Raw genomic sequence first — 25,508 nt, 5'->3', positions numbered from 1 at the left:
ATGTGATACATGACAGCCAGAGTTGAAGAAGTGTACGTGTCAATGGCACGCATGCTGGTTGCTCTCTTTGCTAAAAACAGCTCCTCTTCCCCTCCCCAACCCAGGTGAGCCCCACACAGCCCCTCCTCCGCAGCTGCTGGCTTCAATCCTCTGTAATACAGTGATGCTGCTCTCTGATGTTTCTCCAAGCTCCTTCACAGGCTCCCCCCACTCGTTTCAGTTTCTCTCCAGCTCTGTGTGGCACTTCTCCCACAACCTGATCTTTTGATATGGCAGATTGGAAATTTCCTTTCAAAATGTACTTTTTTTTTTTTTTTTTTTTTTTTTTTTTTTTTTTTTTTTAAATGGTCTCAAAGCGAAATATGTTCTTTTGGTTTTGAGATTAATCAGCTGAATTATCGTTGAGAAAGCCAAATAGATCTGTTCTGTTTTGGGTGAATTTCACATTAATTTGTTTTCCCACACAGAAGCTAAGGCTTGGGTGCCTTCAGCTTTTAAGCTCTGTGATCCCCTGAGGGCTGCAGTATGAGCCCATCGAACATATCTCCCCTGTTCCAGTGAACAAAATGTACCCAGACCCTATGGAAGATGAAATTTCACAGTGCTGCAAAGAGAGAATCTCATGGCAGCAAGAGTCAGCGTTTCTTCTAGACTCAGTACAGCCTGAAACAACTGACTTCATGCTCACATTGCCTTAAAAGTTATTAGGGTGCAGCCTATGGCTTCCCTTGGCCCTGAGCAGCTGAACATATAAAGAGAAATCTGCTTATAGGGAGCCAGATTTCTTTTTTCCCCTGAAGACTTTAATGTACACAGAAAATATGGAGCAAAAATGGTCTAAAGGCACACCCATTTGGGCTACCTAGCTCACTGAAGTGTGTAAGGGGACTTCTTCGATATTTAACCTGCAAAAAAGCAACAAGGAGCTGGTCAGTCCTGTGTGGAGGCAGGAAAGGTGTGAGGATAAAATCCCACTGAAGGAAGAAGTGATTTTGAAATGGCAGTATTATGGGAAGTCAGGGTAATATCTATGCCAGGGACCTAGGCTGGATCCCCCAGGACAGATGGGCCCTTCCTTCCTCAGCCAGGAAATTATAGTGCTGGCTCCTTAGGTAGTCCCTGAGCTAAAGATTTATTGGCTTTACAGCACAGTGAGATAAGTAAGGTGATGACTGTCACAAGTAGACACAGGAAAGGTTGTAAACCTTTTTGGGTATATTTTAAATGTAAAGAGCAATTGTACAAATAATATTACAGATAATTCAATATATAGAACTCACAGACATATATGTGTTACAATTTCATTTTAACCCGGTCAATTTGCCCGTGAGAAAGAATCTTTCATTAAAAATATTGTAATTTATTGCCTTACTGCCGTGTACCAATGGTAAGGTTCCCACACTGTGCCCGTATCTGCCAAAAGACATAAAATGTAACAGGGTAGTAATAGAATCACAGAATGGTTTTGGTTGGAAGGGACCTTAAAGATCATCTAGTTCCAACTCCCTGCCATGGGCAGGGTTGCCACCTAACAGATCAGGCTGCCCAGGGCCCCATCCAATTTGGCCTTGAATGCTTCCAGGAGTGAGGCATCCACAGCTTCTCTGGGCAACCTGTGCCAGTGCCTCACTACCCTCCGAGTGAAAAATTTCCTCCTATTATCTAATTTAAATCTTCCCTCTTTTAGTTTTAAACTATTCCCTCTTGTTCTATCACTACCAGGCTGTGCAGAAAGTTGGTCTTCATCTTGTTTATTAGATCCTTTTAAGCACTGGACCACAATGAGGTCTCCCTGGAGCCTTCTCTTCTCCAAGCTAAACACACTCACTCCCTCAACTTATCTCCACAGCAGATGAGCTCCCGCTCTCTGATCTTGTGGCTGTCCTGCGGACCTGCTCCAGCAGCTCCATGCCTTTCTCATGCTGAGGACTCCAAACCTGAACTCTGTTCTCCAGACAGGGCCTCAAAAGGGCAGAGTAGAAGGAGACAATAACCTCCCTCTCCCTGTTGGCCACCTCTTTTTTGATGCAGTCCAGTATACTGTTGGTCTGCAAGAGCACACTGCTGGCTCAAGTCCAGCTTTTTGTCCACCAGGACCTCCACATCCTTCTCCACAGAGCTGCTCTTAATGAATTCTTCTCCCATATCACTCGTATCTGGGATTATCCCAACATCAGTGCTCTTGGTCTTGTTGAACTCCACTTGGTTCAAGTGAGCCCAGTTTTCAGGTTTTTCCGGTTCCCTCTGGATTACATCTTCTCCTTCTATTATATCAACTACACCACTCAACTTGGTGTCATCTGCAAACTTGCTGAAGGTGCACTCAATCCCACTGTCTACATCATTGATAAAAATTTTGAAGAGTGCCAGTCCAAAGATAGACACCTGGGGGCACACCAGCGCCATTGATTACAACTCTGGCTGTGGCCATCCAGTCAGTTCCTCATCCACTGTACAGACCTCTCTTCAAATCCATCTAATCTTTAATACGGAGATAAGGAAGTCCTGTGGGCCTGGGTCAAAGATCTTACAGGTCCAGGTAGATTACACTGGTCTGTCATCTGTTGTTATCTGATGCATCATAGAAGGCCACCAGATTGGTCAGGCACAATTTGTCCTTGGTGAAGCTGTGCTGACTGTCTCGAATAATCTATTTGCATTGCATGAGCCTTAACATTTCTTCTATGATTAAATGCAACTCACAACATATGTATTATGGGGAATAGGTTTATTAAAATAATTAACGACTCCTCTCTAAATTAACGACCATAGCATAAAAATGAAAAAAATCTCAATTTCCCTAGAATGCTTCCAAGCATTTTAGCATGTACTCTGCATATGATATTACTATACAGGCATATCCAATCCCATCTTCTATGAGAAGAATCACAGTAAACACCCATTCACCATGCTAAGTTCTAGCACAACAAAATGTTATTGAGCACTCAGTTATCTCCTGCAAACACAGTCCAGGGAATTATAAAGAGTCTCTTATCCCTCTGGAAATGTTAAACATTAATAATAATTGGGAAATGCAAACATAGTCAATGTCCTTATTGGACTTATGTATGTGTAGCTCAGAGTATTGAGTAAAAGCTCAAGAGACCTTGAGAAAACCTAAGTGATTCTTCTAAATCTAGGAAAATTAAGCCTGCTAGAAATGTAATAAATGATCACTCTCATTACCTGACATCTGCATTTGCCACAGTGTTTCTTAGTGGACAAATATAACAAAACACACTCAGAAAACCAATAAAGCTAGACAGGCATAGGGAAGGACTGATATCTTTTTGACCTTGTACATGACTGTGTTGTAGTTTGAACAGCGTAATTTAATTTGGTCATGTGCCTTAGCACGCCCTACAAATTTATTAACAATTGTAAAAATTATAGCTGTTTTCTCCTTCACTTTGCAGACAGAGAATTTATCTCAATGACCTCCTCTGGCAGTCAGTGCTGCACAGTGGCCACATACAGCATGTATAAGGTTTCTATTATCTTAATTTATATACTTCTGTAATGACATTGACTTTCCTATGAATCTATTGAAGTTTGTCCGTCATTCATAACTTCATAGCGGGCTGACATCATACCCTGTGCGAATAAGGAGGCAGCGCATGGCATATGAAGAAGATAGTTTACATCTTTTGAACTATTTGTATAGGAAGATGAAGTGTGTGTTTTCAAAACATACCTGAGGTTCCAGAAGCAGTAGTGTTCTCTTGTAAAGAGGCTGTAGGAGACAAAGTCCCCGTCTTAGTAGTTGTAGCACTCAAACTCTCATTTTGTGCAGACTGTGTTCCATGCACTTGCACAGCTGGAAACCAGACAGACATTTGGTTACATCATCATTACAGTAGATATATACATCAGTAGAAGGGTTGCATTCGATTTTGAGCCATTCCCCTGGCAAACACCCTCACTATCACGGAGGATAGTTCAGGTCAGAAAGCACTATGCCTTCAGGTAAACCTTTGTCAAACATAGAGACATCCCTATGAGGTTGTTGGGACTGACACTGTTTAGGCATCTTTAAAGCGCATCCTTACCATCCAACAGCCTCATGCTTGTGCCAGAAGACAACACTGACTTTGGAGACCAGGTTGATGGAGTAGATAGCTTCCTGCTTTCTATCACTTACCTTCATTAAAAATAATAATAATAATAAATCAAATACAAGCTTCTGCCACAACTGTCACATAACGGTAATGGGATACTTTATAAAGTTCTAAGGATTGTAATTAAGTGTGGAGTTAATTACCTCATTCTGTGCTGTTAAGGTCTGAGAAATAATATATCCCTGAAAATTAGCATATGAAAAATTAAAGTGCCTTTTTCTGCCCTCCCTCACAGTCAGTAGAGGATTGAGGCCATCTGCGCCATGAGATTTGCTGTCCAGGGTGTGTCCAGACACAGGCACCGTCTGGCCATGGAAGCAAGGATGAATTCAAGCTGTTACAGTACAGCAGGTGATTTCTGTGTCCACCCTCAGAACCCAACATAAATACATGCAAGATGGTGACTATCAAATGCACCATGGGTAAGAGAGGCTGTAGAACATGCTCCTGATGCAGAAGGGCGGAAGCAGACATGTCTTGTGGCTTCTCTACCCAAAGCCTATGGGAACAGTATTATCCATACCTCACTGCTGCATGCATGCACAGCAGTGGCAGCACTGTATCCCACAGGAAATCAGGGTCCCACCTGGCCTGGGGGAGCACTCAAATCACCCTGCAGTATGTCTGCCATCAGTCACTGCTGATGAATAAAATGACAACATAAGAATAAAATGGTAAAGACTGTAAAATAGCTGTCTGGGCAGGATGACTGCAGCAAGGCAGAGCCCCCCAGAGGTGACACCACTCTCCCCACAGAAGCTTTGATGAGAGAAATGGCAGCACACTGGCACACATTTGTCAAAAGAATAATCAAAGAGGGGAACATGAAGCTGCCCTGCAGGGCTGCTGCCCAAGCCTCAGCTGTTTCCTTGCTTTGTGCTCCCAGAACCCTTCATTTTCTTCAACCAGCTGAAATTCAGCACGTATCCTTGCTTGATCTTAGCAGGATTTTCTACTTAACCTACATATAACCCACGTGTGTTTCAGCATTTCCCAACAGTACTCTAAATCTTCCTTGCAGCAGGCTGCAGCCTAATGAGGTCTGACATCACATGGTGCTTCAAACAAGCAGCAGATGTTCAGCAGAGAGACCAGACATCTGTAACAGCATCATTCGGCCAGTCAATGAATCCAGGATACTCCTTTACAGGGAACACCAACCCTTTAAAGCCCTAACGCGAGGACTTGGTTAGGTGACATATACATCTCTCCCCTGAAATCAACAACCTGCAAAACCACTTGCATTAAAGACTGCATTAATAAAAGCTTCGAAAAATTGCAGTGCAACAAATACAGTGGAAGCTGCTCCCTGCCAAGCACATCCCTGCAGCCAGCTGCTGCACAGGGCATTCCAGAAGCATGACAGGTACCTGCAGCCTGTGACAGAGACCCAGTGACAGCTGAGCAGTACACTGTTAGCCTAGCCCTCCTACTACTTAGTTATCAACAGTTTGGTATGAAAATTCTCTCTTTTACCCTTTCCTTTTCTCACTTTCTAATATTTAATATTTAATCAGAAGCATAACAGCCCCAAACCCATCAACAGTTTTGCAATTTAATATCCTGAGTGCTGACCTTTGATCTACAGCTGGGGAAGGAAGAGCACCACCTTCTACTGCCTTTCATTTTGCAGCCTCTGATAACAGAGAGTGTCCCAGGACATGAATTCCCATATACAGGAGTGACTTGCTGTACTGTGACACCATTTACAATTATTGAACTGTCCAAGGGAGGTCACTCTTTTGGCTAAATGTGAACTCTTGGCTTTGATATCTTGTACTAATAAATAAGAAAAATATGGAGGCAAGTCTAATTGTTGGCTTCTTATACAGCAGTCATGGCTAGAAAGCATGGAAGGACACTCTGAATTTGTAATGGGAGGTGACAGCAGCCACAGAAATTGCAGTGGGGACAGGAAGCCCTGTCACATCTCTGCTGTGTGGATAAGATCATTTGCTGATGCTTCTAGCCAGGACTGAAGGTAGAGAAGTGATGGCCTATGTTACAGACTGGCAGAGATACCTGTGTTGTATTAGAAACCAGGTGCCATGAAAGAAAATATGGATATTTTATACCGGCATCATCAAATCCTGCCTCAGTTCTTTAAGGCCAACCACAAAATGAGGGAGAAGCTGACTGCTAGAGCAGAAGGGAAAAAAAAAAGACCAGAGATAGCAGACAGCTTTCATGTTATACCCATTTTAATAGCAAAAATCTCACTAAGCCCACATCCGCTCCAGGGATAATGACTGTCCCAGCCCTGCACTGTGGAGGACTTTCAGGCAGTGTCTTTAATTTTCCTGTTTATGTGAGAGGACTGAGAATCAAGTAAGCTTTTAGGTATAAGTTCATTCATCATTCATTTTCATTACATTTTGTTAATATGTATGTTATTATCCTTGCTTAAATTATTCCAACTACTTGCTTAATGCAGGGTATTTATGTTGTTGGTTTGTTGGTTTTTTTTTATTTTTTTTGGGGGGGGTTCTTTTAATAGAATCCCATCTGATGCACTGGCCAAACATATGTACCCTTCTGAAGATTTATGGGAAGATAGAGTAATTAGTATACCGCTTATAGTATTTTGACTCATAATAATAAAGAGAATAGTTATTTGTAACATTGAATATGTATGTTTTTTTTCTATTATATACATACACAATCTTATTTATGTAAAAAACTGTATGTATAAAATAAAAAACAAAGGAGGACATGACTCCAATCTTGTACAATGATTTTTGTTGAAAGACTTGCCAAAAAAGAAGAAAATAAAAATGAAAATCCCTCCAAGTACAGACCGCCCAATTACAGGAAGATTCAAATCCTATGTAATGGCTCCAGATCACCTCTGCTACAAATTAAAGTTAGAATATTCTGTGTGTAAGGTTCTGCAGAAGGATTCATTGAGATGTGAGAGGTAGAAAGAAGAGTTCTGCCTTCACATAGCTCAAAATCCATTATCCAAATTACTTCTTTTGATCTCTCCCTATTGCTCCATACTGCTTTACAGAAACGCAGTGTATGGTAAATCAGAAATGGCTCCATGGAATTGTCACTCACCACTTGTTGTGCTCTCACTTTCAGTTCTTGCTGTAGTGGTCACCTGTGCTGGCTGCTGCGCAGTTGTATGTTGTGTTGTACTTCCTGTGGCATTAGTAGGAGTAGTTGTGCTGTCTATTAAAGGAAGGAGGTTGAAAATTTGTTGTCAATTTTATACAAGATCAACAGGAGCAAGACTCCCTTCCCTGTAGGGAAACCCAACCCCATCCGTGGGACATCCCCATGAGCACAAGCCTGTGATAGCACAGTTATCAGACCTTACTTGAGCCCAATGGCTCTGGAGGTACTACCAAGAATGTGACCATCTATAAATGCATTTCCAGGCGATGGGGCACTGCTGCTCAGTGCCCTGATTGACCACTGGACCAGCTTCAACCATTAGCACAAGAAAACATCACTTACACCTTGCTGTGATGGACACAGTTGTAGTTGAGGCTGTAGTGGTTGTCAGCTCTGTTGCTAGCAGTGTTGTTGCTCTTAAGGTGGTTGTGTTCAAAGCTTCCTCCTCTGCAAGAGAGGCATTTTTATTGATTTATCCATTATAAACATCCCATACCTCTAGCTGCCTCCTCTCACTAAGGCAGTGAGTATCTCTTTGAAGTCAGGCTCTCAGAGACCCTTCTTGCCCATGAGTGCTTCTAGAGGGCTCAGAGCATGCACAAACCTCATTGCAGGGAAGGTATACATTTTTTTGGGAGGTCATGAAGAGCCTGGCAGGCCCTTCTCCAAGGTGTGCAGCCAAGCCTTGGACATCTGAGTGAGAGGAATAATGGTTTCTAGTATGTGATAATCCCTGGCTTGAAATCAGCACTCATGTTACAGCAGTTCCTGAAAGCTCCCTCCTGCAGAGGGGCAAGAGCTGAAGGTGGAGGTGAGGGCATCCTAAGGCAGTGGGGATCTGTTAGTTACTGCTATGGGAAGAGGGCTGCAGAGCTGGCCATGTCACAGAGATGGTGGAAAGCTGCCCAGAGCTCTGTTGCATTACTCAATAGAAGCAGAAAGCACTACTGTCAGCCACAGGGGCTTATTACTATCCCTGCCTACAACCCAAACCCTGTCACGCTCCCTCTTCTAGCACTTCTCAGAGATGGGAAATATGATAGAATAGGAACAAATAATGACCTGCCACTTTCTCTCATATATATGGAGTACTTATAAATACAATGACCACACCAGAACATATAACTGTCTCCCTTTCCTCCTGCTTTGCTGGCTGTTTGCCTAGAATAACAGTGCCTCAAAGAAAGTCTCCCTGGAAGCTTGTTCCACAACCACAGCGGGCTGTAACCTCACTGGGAGCTTCTGATGCTTTGCTCATAGGCATAAACAACATTACTGCTTTCTCCTCTGTGACAAAAAGCTGCAAGGGAAGTTCAGTGAAATGTCTGAAGAGCTCGTTCACAATGAGGTGTCGGTTCTTCATTAAATGCTTTTAGAATAGACATAAACATCAGGGTTTTTGAAACATAAAAGAACTACAGCACAATTTGAAAATGTCTCATTCTTCCCATAAGAAAAACATTCAGACTTTCTGTGGCTGCATCTTATTCCCTTCCTTTAACAACACTGAATGTATCTGTCTTTATTATCCCACTGCTCTCAGCTCCAAAACAGATTCTTCAGCATCTTCAGTTATCAAAAAACACAGCCCGATCTCCAATTTTTCTTCCTCAGATGCATCACATTCAATGCAGCCATTTTCAACATTTAAACTAAGAAAGGAATTGATATTTAGCCCACACAAATGCAGTACAGTCAATAGCAGTCTTTCATTAGATCCTCCCCTATGAGGACAGGCCAAGAGAGCTGGGGCTCTACAGCCTGGAGAAGAGAATGCTTCAGGGGAGCTTATAGTGGCCTTCCAGTACCTGAAAGGGGCCTACAAGAAAGCTGGGGAGGGACTTTTTATAAGGGCAGGTAGCATCAGGAAGAGGGAAAATGGCTTTAAACTGGAAGAGGATAGATTTAGAAGTAGAAATTAATCCTTACTGTGAGGGTGGTGAGACACTGGCACATGTTGCCCAGTGAGGTTGTGGATACCCCTTCCCCGGAGGTGTTCAAAACCAGGCAGAATGGGGCTTTGAGCATCCTGGTCTAATGGGAGATGTCCCTTCTACAGCAAGGGGGCTGGAACTAGATGATCTTAAAGGTCCCTTCCAACCTAAACCATTCTATGATTCTATGAATTTAAACTCTTACCAGTTTTTGGTGTGGATGCAGAAGCATTTGCATTGACAGTAGCATTTGAAATTTCATCTTCTGAAACAAACACAGAAAAGAATATATTAGTCTAACCATCTTCCAGATCTGCCTATCATTACATAGGCATATAATATACGTTCATAGAAAGTGGGTAACATTTGCACTTCATAAAAAGTACTTTCATAGAAAATCAAGTTTAGAAGCCTGTAAGCAGGAGCAACAACTGTGATCACAAGCTATTCAACCTATTAGCTTTGCCCTGGTTTCTTGAATGGGGAGCGTTAGATGTGGCCCTTGAATTGCAGGTTGTTTGCTAATAGGTCTTAACAACTTTTTGGATTGGTTTGGAAAAATAAAAAATGGAACAACTGTAGTTTTCTTTTTTTTTTTTAAATCTCTTCTCCTCAAGTACAACCACAGCTGATATGAGTCTTCAGGTAGAGGTAAAACAACTACTTCCAAGAGCAAGTACTATTTCCACCTGAGGAATAGGAGAATCCCTGTTGACAACAACTAAAGGTGGTTAGTCTCTCCCTGGCTACTGCAAGCAGTTCAGGAGGGCTTTCCAGACTCACTGTGATTCCTGTATGTGAGGCAAAGAAGGGAATTCACAGAACATGGTTTAGAAAGCACTGCCTTGAGCAGCAATTGACTTTACACATTGCCCTTGGGACACTGCTCCAGCTCCAGTTATTCTACTGCAATAAACAATGGCAATCTTTAAAACCGGAGGTCAAGTCAGCAGGTGAAATTTGTCTATTTGATTTGTAATATTGGAAAACAAAAATAACCCCACAAACTATCAAACAAAGAGCTAAACAGTTTCCAGATTTTCTGGCTGTGAAAAAAAATAACAGCATAATTTACATTGAGTTTTGCTTTCAAGTAAGAAAATTTTCAGTCTCACTTATGGGACATTAAAATATTTGACTAAAAAGCTAAGGGAGTGAAAAAACTACAAAGTCAAAACCATTGGCCCTCTGCAAAGCACTGCACATCACTGTGTGACCTATATGGGGAGGAAGAGCTTAGCTCAGAGTAAAAACAGAATAGCCAAATCCTCTGGTTCAGAGTGTGACATCCTGCCGCATGCCGTGAGCACGCTGTAACGCAGACATCGCAACACTGAGTCAGGGTGGCACATCGCTGTTCTTGTGTGACTCCATTCGTGGTAATATCTGCTGGCATGCTTTCTGCCTTCTGGCTGCAGGGCAGAACAGTCAACTTCGTTCCCTCCGCTCAGCATGCTGTGCTCTGTTAACATTTCACGAGCTCCAGCCGAGGCTTGCCAGAGTCACAAATCTAATATAGGAGAAAAATATCTAATTCACTTGTTCACTGGTTCCCTACGGGCCTGCAACCCACTGCATGAATGCAGTCAGGCCAAGCTCAGACCCTTGCATAGAGCATCTAAAATACTGTTTTTTCTGCAGTTTAGTTACCCAGTCAGAATAATGCTTCATAGTCCTCATGTGAAATATCTGAAGGCAAATTTTACCCAAGCAGAACAAAAAGCAGCCTTGTTTAGGGAGGTACCCTGAACATCAAATATTTCTCCTCTTTGTTGTCATCAAGACCTGGTGACAAAGCTCCCATTGCCCCCCACACAAGGCTATAGCTCCAAATCAGAATGTTTTTACAACAGAGTGAACACTTCACATGGCTCAGCAGAACATCTCCCAGTAACTACAACGTCTGTGACATCAGCTGAAGGCACTCACTGGCCAGTCAGCTCCTTCATTAAGTCAGCAAGGCCTTGTGGAAAGACCCCTGCAATGTTTTATGTGCAAAACTTAAAGAACTCAAAACTAAATATATATATATATATATAAACCAAATTAATTTGCAGCTTTGATACAAATCACAAGTTGATGATTTTGTCACAGAGATAAACTAGATCAGCAGAGTAGAAAATAGTGAAGCCTTATGAATTAATTGCTGCCTTAAACAGTGGATAATTACGTACACTTTACAAACACGATGAAAGCAACACACAGAAATGCTTAAAGTTAGCCAAGATCTGGGGGACATCAGTTGATTAAAAGTAGAGATAGATGGTGAATTATAATGTTCTTACTTGCAATGTTAAGGATAAAAACAAGGGATTATAAATGATAATGAGTGGAACTTTGACCTATTAGAGGCTGGCTATTGCTTGATGAAAAGAGAGGAATATTAGTTTTTCTGCTCATGTCAGATTGTCTGTGGCCTCAAATGAAGAACAAGTTATAACTGCGCAGTTCTAGACAAATTTAGATGCAGCTATTTGAGAGAGAAACAATTCCATGTCCTTGGTAGCAGCTCCCTCACACAGCCCCTTCTCTTCTCTTGGCCAGAGGCGCATTGGTGCCCTGCAAAGTCCCATTCCTGTACCTGAAGGATGTGTGACGAAAGGGCTAAGATGCAACAAGAGGTAAAGAGCGGTGTGCTTGCTGTCAGTGGGAGATCCACACAGAAAAGGAAAAGCATGTCTAAAAGTAGAGAGTTAGGCGAGAAGAAATCAGAAGTGGAAGGAAGATAAGAAGGCAGGAAGAAGATGGGAGGTCTGGGCAGGAAGGCCTAGAGACAGTGAGACAAAAGGGCAGCAGGAAAAGATATGAAGGAATGAGAAAAGCTCAATAAACATTTGACCTCTGACCAAAAGGCCAAACTGAGGAAAGAGAAACCGTAATTGTTTTTTTTTCTCATTCAGATTCAGAGGATGTGCCTTTATTGTCCTCCCTGGCTTAGATTTAGACAGTTCATTTGTTCTAAAATTAAAACAATAGTAAATCCATTTGTACCTGGTCTTCAGATAGGATCTAAGAATAATCCAACTGAAACTGTGAGCTAACATCCTTTCTTCAAAAGTTCCAACAAAGTTCCTGAGCTCAGCCAGAGCTGACCAGTGGTCACAGCTGTCCTCAAGCTGTAGTGTTTGATGTGGGCTTCCTCCTCTAAGGTCTGAGCTCGGAGCTCTCACCAGCTCTTCCCTCTCTCTATCTCATTATTTTCAACTCTGCACAAGGAAAACTAAAATAAGAAGTTTTAACTTGAGTTAACTAGGCACCTGCTATTGCTTCAATAAGTACAGGGGGAAAAAGCAGGCAAAACTGCACGATATTTCATCAGCAGTGCTGCTAGTGTGCTATGAACTACTACAGGACACAAAGCACTAAGCTTTAAATGCCTCATAAACAGCTAATACGAAAGTGAATGGCAAAAAATCAAAACGTAAACACTTTTAAATATAAATGACTTGTTCAAAATATGTCTTGAATATATTCCATTACTCAGTGCTGGCTGCCTTGGTATCTAAATCTGATTTTAAAAAATAATTTTTATTGGAAAAGTCACAATCCCTACAGAAATAGCCTGTATTTAACTCAACTTTGAACTTTTTAAAATCTGGTCTTGCACTAGGCTGATAGGGAATATGTTGATATAGAACCTCCTTCAACATTTAGATGAGCCCTGGTGTAGCCATAGCTGAAGAGACAGGTCCAGCTTGGGGATCAGGCTGAGGAGTGAGTGGGTAATGGATTGTAGAAACCATCAGGAGTTTAGGAAGAAAAGACCTCTTGGGAAGAATGATGAGAATTGCATTTGTTTTAGCCTAGAGAGAAAAAGATTGATGGAAGTTATGATAGCAGCATTCGTGCAGGTAAGTGGCTACAAGAAAAGCAGAAGAATAAGCTTCTCATTGCAACTGCTGAAGATTAAACAAGAGGTAACAGACGGGAAATTTGGACTAGAAACATTGCAGGTTTTCAGTGCTGTATGTGCTATTTCTCTGCTTCAAGGCTATACTGTGGAATCTGCAGGTGGTGTTTGCCATTTTATGTATGTCTGTCTGACCCTGGGCCTTTGCAATTGTACACAAGACATGCAGAAGTCCAGGTTGCTTTCTTGCTTTGTCTCTCCACACTGGCAGAAATAGACCATGGCCTTTTCCTAGATAGCACACAGTACCCCCACAACCATCAAGTGCTGTTTGTATGGCTGCTCCATCTGCCCCATGGGCAGGCTGTCTGCCTCACCTCCCTGCTGCAGGAAGGCACAGCCAGCCTAGAACATGAGCTGGTCCCAATGTTCTCAGAGCTCCCCACAAACTGTTGCTGCCAAAAAGCTTATACAACCTCCTCACTCTTACCTCTGAGCTGTGTTGTTTGTTATAGTTTCTCTTGGTTCTCATTTATTGCTGCTTCATCTCTTTATTCTCTTAACCATGTTTTTTTTCTCCAGACCCAGTGTAGTTCTCTTACTACTCTTATTTCTGTTTTCTCTCCTTATCCATCTCACTTCCCTGCTTCACTACCTTCTGCCTGAAATCTTGAGATAGATTTCTCTTATTTTGTAGTACACTTTTGTGTAGCATCCTCCAAAGAAGAAAATGCTCTGCCTGAATGAGTTGTCCATCTGCTGCCAACCTCCCATTGCACAAACATCACTCCCACATGCAGGCAGCCAAAACAAGTTTTGGACCTGCTCAGACTTTGCTCAAGACCTCCAAAATTAACCCAAATACACACAAATAGATTAAATTTAGGGGTCAAGCATAGGCTTTAGCTCCCAATACACGAAGAAGCCTTCCACATGGGCTTTCTACAGCCCAGCACAGCCTTCGCAGTAAGGCTGTGTGGGACAATGCAGTTTAATTAGTTCAGGTGAAGCTTCTGGTACTTGATCTGCCACATTCCAATCAGCTTGTGTTTTTCTGTGCATTTGCCATGCAGACAATTCCTGCATCCCATTCTCCAATTAATGAAAGAGAGATACTAGCACACTCTTCTATTTTGGAGGTCTACACACCACAACACGTAACAGTACAATGTTATCATTAAAATAGTTATACAATAAAGAGAGATCTGCCGTTCAAGGCTTCAGCTGCATCTGTAGATATAGAGAATAGTAACATATACACAAGCTGCACAGTTTATATTTGCAGCTTTCTCAACATTTAGCATTGTTTGGAGCACATGTTCCAAGTACAATCAGCCCTCTGAAAAGACGGCAGAAAGCTGCATCAAAAGGCAGAGCAGAGAAACAGGCTTCATTTTAGATAACTCTTCTTCAGCCTTCTCTCAGTGTTTCTGCAAACTATTTTAATTCCTCTAAGGCAAATTTGTTGTTGTTGTTTTCCCTTTTGTTCTAAGTACAGAAATAAGACCTACTTAGTACTAAGAGAAATGCATTGCCAAGAAAGCTGCAGGTTCAAGATGTGTGGCTTTAAGGGCAGAGAACTTTACCTACATCATTTGGCAAAATCCTAAGAACCTCCACTTTCATCAGAAATATTCTGTTAACACAGAAATTATGAGATGAAACTTCTCCAAAACCAAACAACATTGATCAGTGTCAGGACTGAAAAGCATTTCTCCAGCCTGCTGCTTTCTGTACTGAGATCCTTACTGCATTGACCAGAAGGACAACACTGTCTCAGAGCAATGCACCATTGGTCATACTTGAGGTGAAGTCAGATGCTAAAGGCAGTGCTAAAAGCAAAATGCAGGGAGAGAGGCCCTGTTTCCTGTTGCCTCTCTTTCATTCACATCTCTCAGCAGCACACTGAAGGCACACACAACACATGCTGAGATCTGCTAAGGTTCAGCCTTTTCCTCCTCCAGTGGGGCTCCTGAGCACGCTGCTGTCACAGAAGGGAGGAAGGAAAGGGAGGGAGCCACAGCCATTTCTCTCAGTGGGAGCAGGACAGAAGCAGGAAATGAAACTTTGGCCCCTGCATTGCATGCATGGCCACCAAGGTCTGGGCCAGTGTCTTGGTTTTGTACGTAACAGAAGCACAAACTCCCACAGCCAAGCCCTCCTAACTGCAAGCTTCCTCAGTGCACTTTCTGCTCCTGTGTGAAGCTTGGTTGATATCTTCAGTGCTGCGTGCTGAAGAACGAGAATGTCATTTGCACTCCATAAAGTAATAACTGTGCTCAGCATGCTCATCAGCACTTCAGCCTGCTTGGACAAAGACTCCATGCTTCTCTTTATTTAAACTTGCTAAACCTATTTAAAAGGTTTTAATTAAGCCCTTTAAAGCTGTTTAAAGCAGTAGACTGTCACCCTTTGATGGTGATGTATTTGCCCATCTCTGTGTAAGATAAAAGGTAAGAGTTACTGAAGGTTATGATATAGGATGAAAAACAAACTGCCACCCCCCTGCATTAGTCATGCTAAATCAGTTTTTAAATGTCTTCAATGGATGCACTTTTATATCAGAAAGAGCTTTATGCATGCTGTGCATTGCTGAATAGAGAAGAAAAAATGATAAAAGGAGAGCCTTTGCCCTGCACAGGAAAGAGCAGGACGCTGATGCTCACGGTGTTGTGCTCACTGTGCCATTTGCAGGCCTATTTTTGTTTCCCAGGAAGGGCGTGCTGGGGTAGGGCAGACACGAAGGAGTGTGAGGGGAAGCGGAGCCTGGGTGGACAGCAGTTAACCCCCCCATATGCAAAGTCATAATTATTGTGCTCTGTGTTTCCTCAGCCCAGTGTTGGCTACTCAAATGAATCTTCCCTGGCAATGTGAGTAATTTACAGACCAGGAAAGAGCCACTGCAGCCTCTGCTGCTATGTAGTCATTTTTAGCATATCCGGGACCAGCCCTGCACCGGCTTCAGCCACAGCCGCCCATGCTCTACTCCTGGCAGTGCTCCGAGAGCATCTGCGGCATCAGGAGCCATAAAACTCCTGTGGAAACTCTGTACATTGCTTCCATCCCAGTGTGGTTCCACACTCACGCATGTCCTTCCTTACATCTTCACAATGTCCAGCACACAGCCTGAGTGGTACTGAGTGCTCCAAGGGGAATGTCCAAAATGGGGACTGGAGTACAGTTGTAGATGCCTCTTGCACTTTTATGGGCAACACTAGTGCAACTTCATTCGCTATAATTATGACTATCACAAATGAATTATCACATCCTTTGCAAACCCTTCTCACTTGACCATTTTCTCCTTAAGCAATCAACCCTCATTTTCCAGTGTTAGTCCTTGAAAATAGTGTTTTGTACCAGTTTGTGGAAAGGCCAGGTGAAAGTAGTTGGGGTGACAAAGCAAATGGCACACTGCAAGAATGGGTCATAAAACCTGTAAGGTAAATTGTGCGCTAGTTCACTTAAATCCAGCAGCATGGAGAGGCACTGGCTGCACGATTCTATTTGCACAGGTAGCCGCATACAGAGGAAAATAATGGATGTGCTAAAGCCATTTGAACCAGAGCAGATAAAAAATGCTGAGAACAAAAATAAGAACTCCTGCACTCATCAGCGTTCACCTCTAATACCTGTACTATGCATTTCTCTTTCTGTCTTTGGCATATGTCACGTACAGGGCTCTGTGGCATTTATCTTCAGCAAGTTCTTCCTTCTGTTACATGCTGGAAACTATGTTAGTGAGTTGTTCCAGGGGAAACCCACTGTATAGTAAATACATTTGCTGCCTTCTGAACCACAATAAAAACATTAATGCGCTATAACAACTTGCTCCTGTAAGAAAAGTCTTATCAAAGGGAACCTAAAGGTGTTCAACCATAACAAGATTTATGGGCATCCAGCTTTGCATTGCTCAGAGTCTAACATTTCTAGGACCTATGTTCTTTTTGGAATGCAGAGTTAAATGCTGTAGAATGTCCAAAAATCTCCATAATCAAAGAATTCCATATTTTCCAGAAAGAAATTTCATCAGCCCTTTGCATAAATGAGTAAAAACTACCAAGACCTATGCTGGCCCCAAATACTTCCTTCAATTTCTGCCTTTATGACTACCCCATTTCACCTAATAACACGTGGTGGCATTAGAATGTGAAAATGGCAGAAATGGTTTCCTCTGAAGAGTTTGAGCACATCCTTGCTGATATTTACCTCGTCTATATTGGTATGATATATAATCCATGCCAAGATGAGGAAGAGTAGATTATCTACCAAAGAGAGTTGTTCTCACACCAAAATAAATACCACTGCACACACATCTAGAAGGTTATCAACACTGTATTTCCAATAAGAGCCTAGGCTCAACACTGAGCATGCAAAGAAGTGGAAAAACAAATTAAAAATGACTCCTGTCATTCAAACATTTTTCCTGTAACAAAAACACGCCTCAAAAAGTAAGCACTGCATTTTACTGAGGAAAGTAATGCAAATCCTTGGCCAAGGACAGCAAGTATGCTGGCAGTGTTTTCCTCACACTATCTAAAATCCAAATCTTTTGCCATTCTTATTAGTTGTTACCTCATTTGCCAAACCTGTCAAGCCCCAGTACGACATCCATCTCCTGCTGAAGATTAAAAAAGAAGAAATCTTCAGGAAGCACAAACGTCTCACTAATATAATCAGGGATTTAATTAATTTAATCCTAAAGATTTGATTACGTTGACTCAAACCAAGCACTACCCTGGGAACTCAAGGCATTAAGACAAACCGATTGTGCCTCTGGAAATGATTATGTATCTTGTAGAAATCTTCAGACAGCAAGGTGGTGGTAGTGCTTCCATACTGGCAAAACATGTAATTTCATGAGGGAGATAAGACAAGGCAGAACGGTTGCAGCAGATAAATGTGATGCACAACCATGTGCCACCAGCTCTGCAGTTTCAATGACCTGAGACGCGTTGCTATCTAAAGCGTGCAGCTAACACCCAGGTGCAGGTTAGTGCCATTGGAAGAAGATTAAAATCTGCTGTGAAAATACTCTGTCAATAAATAGGTTGGGATTTTCACCTGTAGCAAAGACAGGCAAGCATCCACAGTCCGTTTAAAAAGAGTTAGAAAATCCTCACCCTGCCATAAGCATGCAACTGTCAAAGTATGTCTCCTCCAGCAGGTTGCCCTGCCTGGTGCAGTGTGCCACCGACAGGGCATCCAAGAGCACATCTTGGCAAGACAAATGCCAAGTATTGCTACTCTACTGAATATGTCAACGGTTTGCATGGCAGCTCATTGTGTGACTTCGGGTGCTGACTTCTCTCATGAAATCTGGGATACATATTTTTACAGTTCTAGCTGAACCCAAAAGTAAATGTTTATTTTCTGGCAGAGCCAGGTCTATAATTCCTGACTTGGATTTAGAAGTAAACAGCTGCTACCCATACATAAATCCAATATGCTCTCTTGATCTACAGAATTGCAGAATAAAACCATGACAGGGTCTTTCTTGAGTTTGTTTCAGCAGAAAATACAGACAAAAAGCCCCTCCTCATGAGAAATAAAAGAGATGATGCCTTCTCCACAGGACTGTGATGTGGGAATTGACTGCCCTTTGGACTGGGATGTTCGTCTGGCTACCAAGAGGTACCGGTCCAAAGTGCTCCCTTTCTGAGGCTGAAAATTTTGTCAATATTATTTTTCATTTGCATCTTCACAGTTTTTTCCACACAGGACCCAAATAGGTATTAAAAAAAAAATAAAAATAAAAAGACAAAAATCAAGGTCCTTTCCTATTTAGAGAAACAAGACAAAATATAAGCTTCAGCAAATCTTTTCTCCTTATCTGAAAAGACTGAGGACTGTTTATAATTCAGATGAAAGAAACAGCTAAACAGAAAAGATACTAGTACATTTTCAGATGAGACAACCATTGTTGAGTCTGTTATATAGCGTTATGCATCCAGGTTTGTAGCTGAAGGCTGTGGGCAATGTGCCTTTCACTATCAGTTGCTATTTATTTTGGCTGCAATTCATTCTCTTCTTACCGATCAGGTATTAAGCCATCTGCTCATCACTTCAGTAAATGCAGCAAACTTGCATTCAGGTTTGGGGCTAGAACACATTGTTTTCTTTACAGACTGCTAGAAGCAGTGAAAATATGTAAGAGACTTCCCACACCCCCCAATAGGCAAACTCTCAAGACATTCAAGTTTGGGTTCCAGCATGAAAAGACAGCTGTCTATCTAAACCCTATTCACTTTTCCTCACATTTTCAGAGATAAGGGTAATCTGACTGCGAGAGTCTGCTCACTTTTGGTCTCCCCCAGAGCACAGCCAGTAACAACAACCAGAGAGAGGGGACCCCTGCTCAGGAATTCTAACTGCTCAAAATGATTAAGTTAGTACGGAATTTTATTATTATTATTATTTTTTAAATGACTTGAAGATGAGTGAGCTGAAGTGGAAAAGGGGAGGCTTCTCATCTTCTCTAGTTAACACTGAGAAAAGCAGAGTTCAGGCAACGGCAAATGAATGTGCTTGCTACAGGAACCCTGCTCTGGTGGGAGCTTGGGCTGTCATAACCACAGTGTGATGGGGTCAGGGTGATACCCCAGACACTACAGCATCCCCTAATGGGAAAGGAGTTGGGAAGTGCCTAGTTCAGGGTTGTCCTGCAGTGTGAGGAGCAGATCCAGACTCTTAATGCCAACTTTTGCTCCCAAAGTAAAGAGTGCCTTTTCTTTTCTTCATAGTGCCGTCACTTTCATGGACAGCAAAGGCACTGCTCACCGTCAACAGGGGTCACTAATCAGACATTAATAGCCTCATCCATGGTGCATCCACAATGCCAGGCAGCACGCTGCAGCGTGCAGAACCTAAACACCTCTAGGCTGATGCTGAGATGAGCATTAGCCCTATATTTTCTGCTGTCATCTGTGTATGAGAGAAACCTGGATGCCCAGGCTGGAAGGAAGCTGTGTTGTACTACAGACACATCACAAAGGCAGATAAGCTTTTATATCTGGTCACTGACCTGTGACAATTAAGACCCATTCTAGTGCTCTGTTGCTTAAAGCTGGAAATGTCCTGAACTGATCCTGAAAGTACTTTCATTTGAGATGCATTTTGGAGCAGGGAAAAATGGAGCACAATATGTTGGAACAGAGCATTTTGAGATAATCAGGAAAGAACTCCTGCCTATGGTACATCATTTTGCTCTTAAAGGATGGGGAAAAGCCCAGGGAGAAGAAAGGTACTGTCAGAAAGTCCTCAGACTCCCCATCTACACACAGCTCCAGTAACATGCTGGCAGAGGGTAGATCCCACCATAACAGAGGGACTCTGAAGATGCAAGATTCCAAGGTGAGTTAGAAAATTAGCAAGAAATCCCTATCCTCACTCTGGCTGGAGGCAAAGCGTTAGATTCAGAAGCCCTGCGGGAGCCTGGGCACAGCCTTTACTTAACACAATGGAAATACTCTGGTCTACCTCTGCATGGCTTGCGGATGATGCAAAGACAGGCAGCTTGTGTGTTCTGTGTGAAAAGGATACAAGCCCACACAATGTTTGTCTCGCCAAGCTTTGAGATAAATCGCTCCCAAACCTGAGAGAGAGAGTATTAAAATGCTTGAGTGCGACCTGACCTTCTCTTTTAAATACTGAGCATAATTTTAAAACTCTAAAGGTGTTTCTAAGCAACTGGAGCAATGCTGCAGGGAGACTGCACACTCAGGAGGCCGGTTTCAGCCTCCTTGTGAGCCATCCTTTCTCCAGATGATCAGGTCCTGCTATTGCAGCCCAGATCTACAGAATACCTTGATGATCACAAGGAGTGAAAATCCAAAGATTTTGGTCTGACTAAGTGAGACAACAAAACTACATAAAACTGTTTCTACTTTACCAAGTAATAAATTGGAAAAGTCCAGGCTGCCAGCTTTCATTACTTGGTTTTAGAGATGGCACAGAACAAAGGACATTTGATCAGATTCTGTTCTTTTACTTAGACGATGCAGAAAGAAACACAGAGCACCCTTGCGTGCTGCCTTCCGATAAGCTTTATGGACTCCTGTGTTACATATGTTCCTTTTGATCCAGCTCAGCTTTGCTTTTCAGAAGTTGTGAAATTAAAGGTTTAACAATGACAGGAAGGCTATTTTTACTGGGAGTAGCAGACAGAGAAAATATAGTACTTTAATGCACACATTCAAGGCTCATATTTACTTAACATAGTTTTAGAAGCATTTATTTCTCTGGCACTATGTTATTTTTAATCTCATGTATTGTTGTTTGTTTTTTAACAGAGGTGAGCCCAGACAGTGACATAACCTACAGCACAAAAGGCATGTTTAGATTTCACCTCATCATCTGAGCAGAAGTTCATTAACTGAGCAGTCAACCTGGTGTTATTTTTAACTTCTGACTCACAGAATCATTTAAAGACAATCTACAACTCTGGTTACACTTGTGCACACCACAGGGTTGGCAAGTTAAAGCATGGATAGAACACAGATTTGACTTCAAGTGCATCTTTTGACAAAGGTGATGACAGACTCTCGTCATTGTCACAGCTTCTCTCACCCTTCCAGGATTTACTAGTTAACTTCCCCTTAAAAGCAACATCTCTCAGGCTGACCAACAACACACAAAAGCTTGGTTCAATCTCTGTGTCCCGGAATCACTGTTAAAAAGATACCACACTCAGTTACTAGTACTGACCTCAGGCTTGCATTCCTTGTTACTCAGCACATGATAAATGTCCCCAAGACCCCATTTTTCTGAGGGTAAGTCCAAGCCTGTTCCCAAGAGACACCCCCAGCCAAAATTACTGCTAGTACAGAGCCAGGGGAGTCCACCAGGAGAGGCATGATCTGCGAAAGCAGCATTCCCAAAACCCGATAGACACTTCAACATCCTCTTTATGCCCTCTCCACAACAGATGCTTCAATTCAACAAAGGAAAACAGAACAGAGAAGACTAGTTAATACACTGCTTTTAACTCCTCTCACACTGAAGAGCTAACTCCATGATGCCCAGAAAGGAAGCTGTCACCAAAAGCACAATCGTAGGAAAGATTTTTCAGAACACATACAGGTCAGCTACCAGCAAGTGCCTTCTACTTCAGCACGTGGTCTTTCAGTTGTTGCACTGCAATAAAAAAAACTCTCCAAACTCCCAAATAGCTCTGAACAAAAACCACCCCCAACTCCTGCCAGTTAAGCCTCTTGCAAAACACGGACAAGCTGAGCTGAAAAAAGTCCAAAAACTTACGACCCAGAGCGCAGGTACAGAGTGCAGAGAGGAGGAGGCAGGCAGTCCCCAGGAGCTCCATGCTGGGTGGTGGCAGGCAGCTCTCCCGCGCACAGCTGGGCAGGGAGTGCTCCTGTGCACTGCCGTGGGTCCTAATTACTCCATGGAGACCGTGCCTGGTCACTGCCCATTCCTGCTTATTTTGGGGACTCTGATAAAGAACAGGAGGAAACACAGCATACTCCCTCTGGGAGTTCAGCATGGAGGAGATTTATTGTTTCAGTCCTTACAGGAACTCCTTTTCTTTGGCAGCCAACTGTGTTTTTGTTAATACGTTATTTTGTTCTTCTTCGGCCAAGAGGTCAGGGAAGTTTCTGAACAGTTTTCTTTAGAATAGGCTATACATCACCGCCTTTCACACCACCTCTGAGGGTACTTAAGGGGACATCCAGAGGCAGCCCAGGTGTTGGGAATAAGGCAGTCGGGGATGGAGGGGTGAAGTGAGCAGCAGGAGCCCCCACTGGCTCCTCTTATGTGCTATCCAGTGGCTTTGGGAAAGATCACAGCCAGCAGAGCACGCCTCCCTGAGAGGTGTTGTCCCCAGGGGACACCAGCATGGATTGGGGACACAGCCCCAGCAATATGCCTGGCGTGAGCAGGCTCTAGGACTGATGTTATGCCCATTGCCCTCAGAATAGCTTTGACCAACGGGGTCCAAAATCTCTGGTATGGGGTCTTCAGTTTGTGGTAATGCGCCTTGCAAGCACACAAGGGGAAAACTCACCCACATTCACAGCAGTCCTTCCTTAGTTCTAGCATGAGATACTCATTTGAAGAGAGTTAAGCCTGGCTGTATCATGTCACACTGCTGCAGCGAGAGGAGCATCTTTCTCCCTGAGTCTGGTTCATTAGCAATGGAAAGAATTTGGTATCCTTTTGCAGAGGTACCTGTAATGCTGACACGCTCTGCTGTTGTGAGGACACGGCTCCCAAAGGTGAATCCACCTGAGGAGCCAGCAGAGGGCTGGAGCCTTCACCTCAGGCGCAGCTGATCTGAAAAACAGCAGCATCCCATCTTCCCACTGCCCTTTCTTTAGAGGATGTGGAAGGAACCCAGAGTTCCAAAGTTAATGGAGGTCAAAACACTGTCTTGAAATGCTCTCAAGCTCTGCACCCTAATGATTTTATACAGCTGATGACAATCACAAAGCTTCACACCCAATGAGAGGGTGATGCAGTATGTTTACTCATGTCCCTCCCTGCCAGTTCTCAGGAAAACTAAGAAGCAAAACTGACCTCATTAAACAGCCTGACTCATTAAACAGTCAACCTTAACTACTGTAGTAATTAAAGAAATTCTTTTTCCTCATTACTCCTGCTCACTAAAAGGGGAAGTTTTGGAAGAGATTCACATGCAGGAACTCCTAGGAGCTAAGCTAGTGCTTCCAACAACAGAGCTGTTTGATTCATGCGATAAGGAAAACAGCAGCAGATCAGCAGTCTGTGTGGAATAACTTTTGTCTAGTTAAATCCCATTTCTGTACCTTAAAGCTATGACATATCCTCTGCCTGTTCTGCAGGTGACAGAAGTTGGTGATCAGTAGAAAGCTAGTGGCAGACAACGAATTGCTGGCACTTCACTTGGACAGGCTTATCTGTTAGTAGTTACAGGAGCAGATGAAAACCCACAAGTTCTCCTTAGCAAAGCTGTGTTTTCCCCATCTTTGGAAAGGATCCCACAGTAATACAAATTTGACTCAGAACAGAGGTGGACCACATTATGACACTCTTGTCGAGTGGGTCAGAGCATACAGCAGGGAGTTGTTGTCAGCCTTCTGTTCTTACACTTGTTTTATGCTAGCATAGGACATGAAGTTTGACTGGCCCAGAAAACAACAACCAGCACAGCAGAAAGCCTTCAACAGCAAAGATAAACAAGACCTTGGAGAGTGAATCATCCCAGGTTAGCAGTGCTCTCCAGAGGCTGCACATACTGCAGGCATCTGAATGGATGGAAGGGAAAGAAAGAGAAAGGAACATGTCTCTCTGCCTGATACCGCAGAGATTTGAGTTGTACCGCAGAGTCATAAGGCAACTTCAGACAACTGTGACCCGCTAAGAAAGCCCCTAATGTCAGCAATAAAGGCAACCAGCATTTGCTAGGTCAGATTTGATAGGATGAGCAGCAGCATGAACAGGAAGGAATAACTGGAGTAGGAGCGGAGCAGATGAAATAAGTCCCTGAAAGAAAAACCATAGCCAAACTGAGTTGTAGTTTAAGCTTAAGAAGCTCAAAGGAAACACCTGTTTTATTGAAAAGGAATCACTTAAGGTTTCCAAATCTCCCAGAAATCATTGTAACAAAAGAGTATTCCTCAATGTGTACAATTAAAAAAAAAAAAACCAAAAACCTTCACTTTTCCTCTCCATCAGCCAATAAGTTTTATTGAATAAATATTTTCCTTTCTTTCCTCAAACCAAGAAATGTAGTTTCAGTGCCAATGTGTGCTTTGTTTTATAAAGAGAGATTTGGTCACTGGTAACGCTGCCAACTGTAATATCACTGCCAGTTCTGAACTATCTGGAGTTCCACTTAGAGCTCCAGAGCAAGTGGTTGTGTGACAGTCTCAGTTTCCACACTTTTTCAAGTAAGATTTTAGCCCTCATAGTTGCAGAAAAAAACTTGAAATAGGGCCAAAGCGCACTCTAGAGAATGAAAGGGCTCTCTGTTCCAAAGCCTCACTATTTCGTAGCCCAATGATTGCTGGGTAGCCCAAGTTATATATTTATTTTTGCCAGTGTGGTATTTCATTATTAAAGGGAAACCATTTACTGCCATCATGGATTTGCAGTTACAGATTTATTGGTCTCAGGCTGTATTTATATATTCTTTCTTAGTTCACATTGCTCGCAGCAAAACATGACTTTCTTCTGCATAGTACTCCTCTGAGGTTCAAATAACCCCCTTCAGATTTGGAAAATGTAGAAATTTTACATGTTTTTCAATATTCCTGAAGCATAGTAGCATAAAACAGGAAATGATACAGATAGCTGCGTTGCCTTGCTTTGGGCTGTGGGAAATTTCCAATATGGGCACAAAGAGCAAGTCTGTCTATGTTTTTACAAAATCAAAAATAAGAAGATGCATAGTCTTCAATGACTTTCTATATTATAAAAATAACAACCAAATTTGCCAGCCTTCTCCAAGTGACTCCTTACACTGATGGTTAGTTGAAACAGAATGATTAAAAT

At 42.6% G+C, this 25,508-nt stretch overlaps 1 protein-coding gene across 3 annotated transcripts in view; it reads right to left on the bottom strand.

Annotated features, from left to right (window-relative positions):
* The window catches only part of EMCN (endomucin), an 88,600-nt gene that overhangs the window by 21,115 nt on the left and 41,977 nt on the right, over positions 1-25,508 (bottom strand). For 2 of the 3 annotated variants that reach the window (XM_072335022.1, XM_072335020.1), the window contains exons 2-5: positions 9,378-9,437; positions 7,581-7,685; positions 7,179-7,292; positions 3,695-3,817 (exon numbers count right to left, since the gene is read on the bottom strand). In XM_072335022.1, the coding sequence (XP_072191123.1) occupies positions 3,695-3,817; positions 7,179-7,292; positions 7,581-7,685; positions 9,378-9,437 (402 nt within the window). Of the gene's footprint in view, positions 1-3,694; positions 3,818-7,178; positions 7,293-7,580; positions 7,686-9,377; positions 9,438-22,277; positions 22,448-25,508 lie in introns of those variants that run through there. The other variant, XM_072335021.1, reaches the window with a different exon arrangement.

This window comes from Excalfactoria chinensis, chromosome 4 (assembly GCF_039878825.1).
Source record: "Excalfactoria chinensis isolate bCotChi1 chromosome 4, bCotChi1.hap2, whole genome shotgun sequence".
Taxonomy (NCBI): Eukaryota; Metazoa; Chordata; class Aves; order Galliformes; family Phasianidae; genus Excalfactoria; species Excalfactoria chinensis.
Note: the sequence above shows the minus strand (reverse complement) of the source record. Positions and strands in the feature narration are given on the sequence as shown.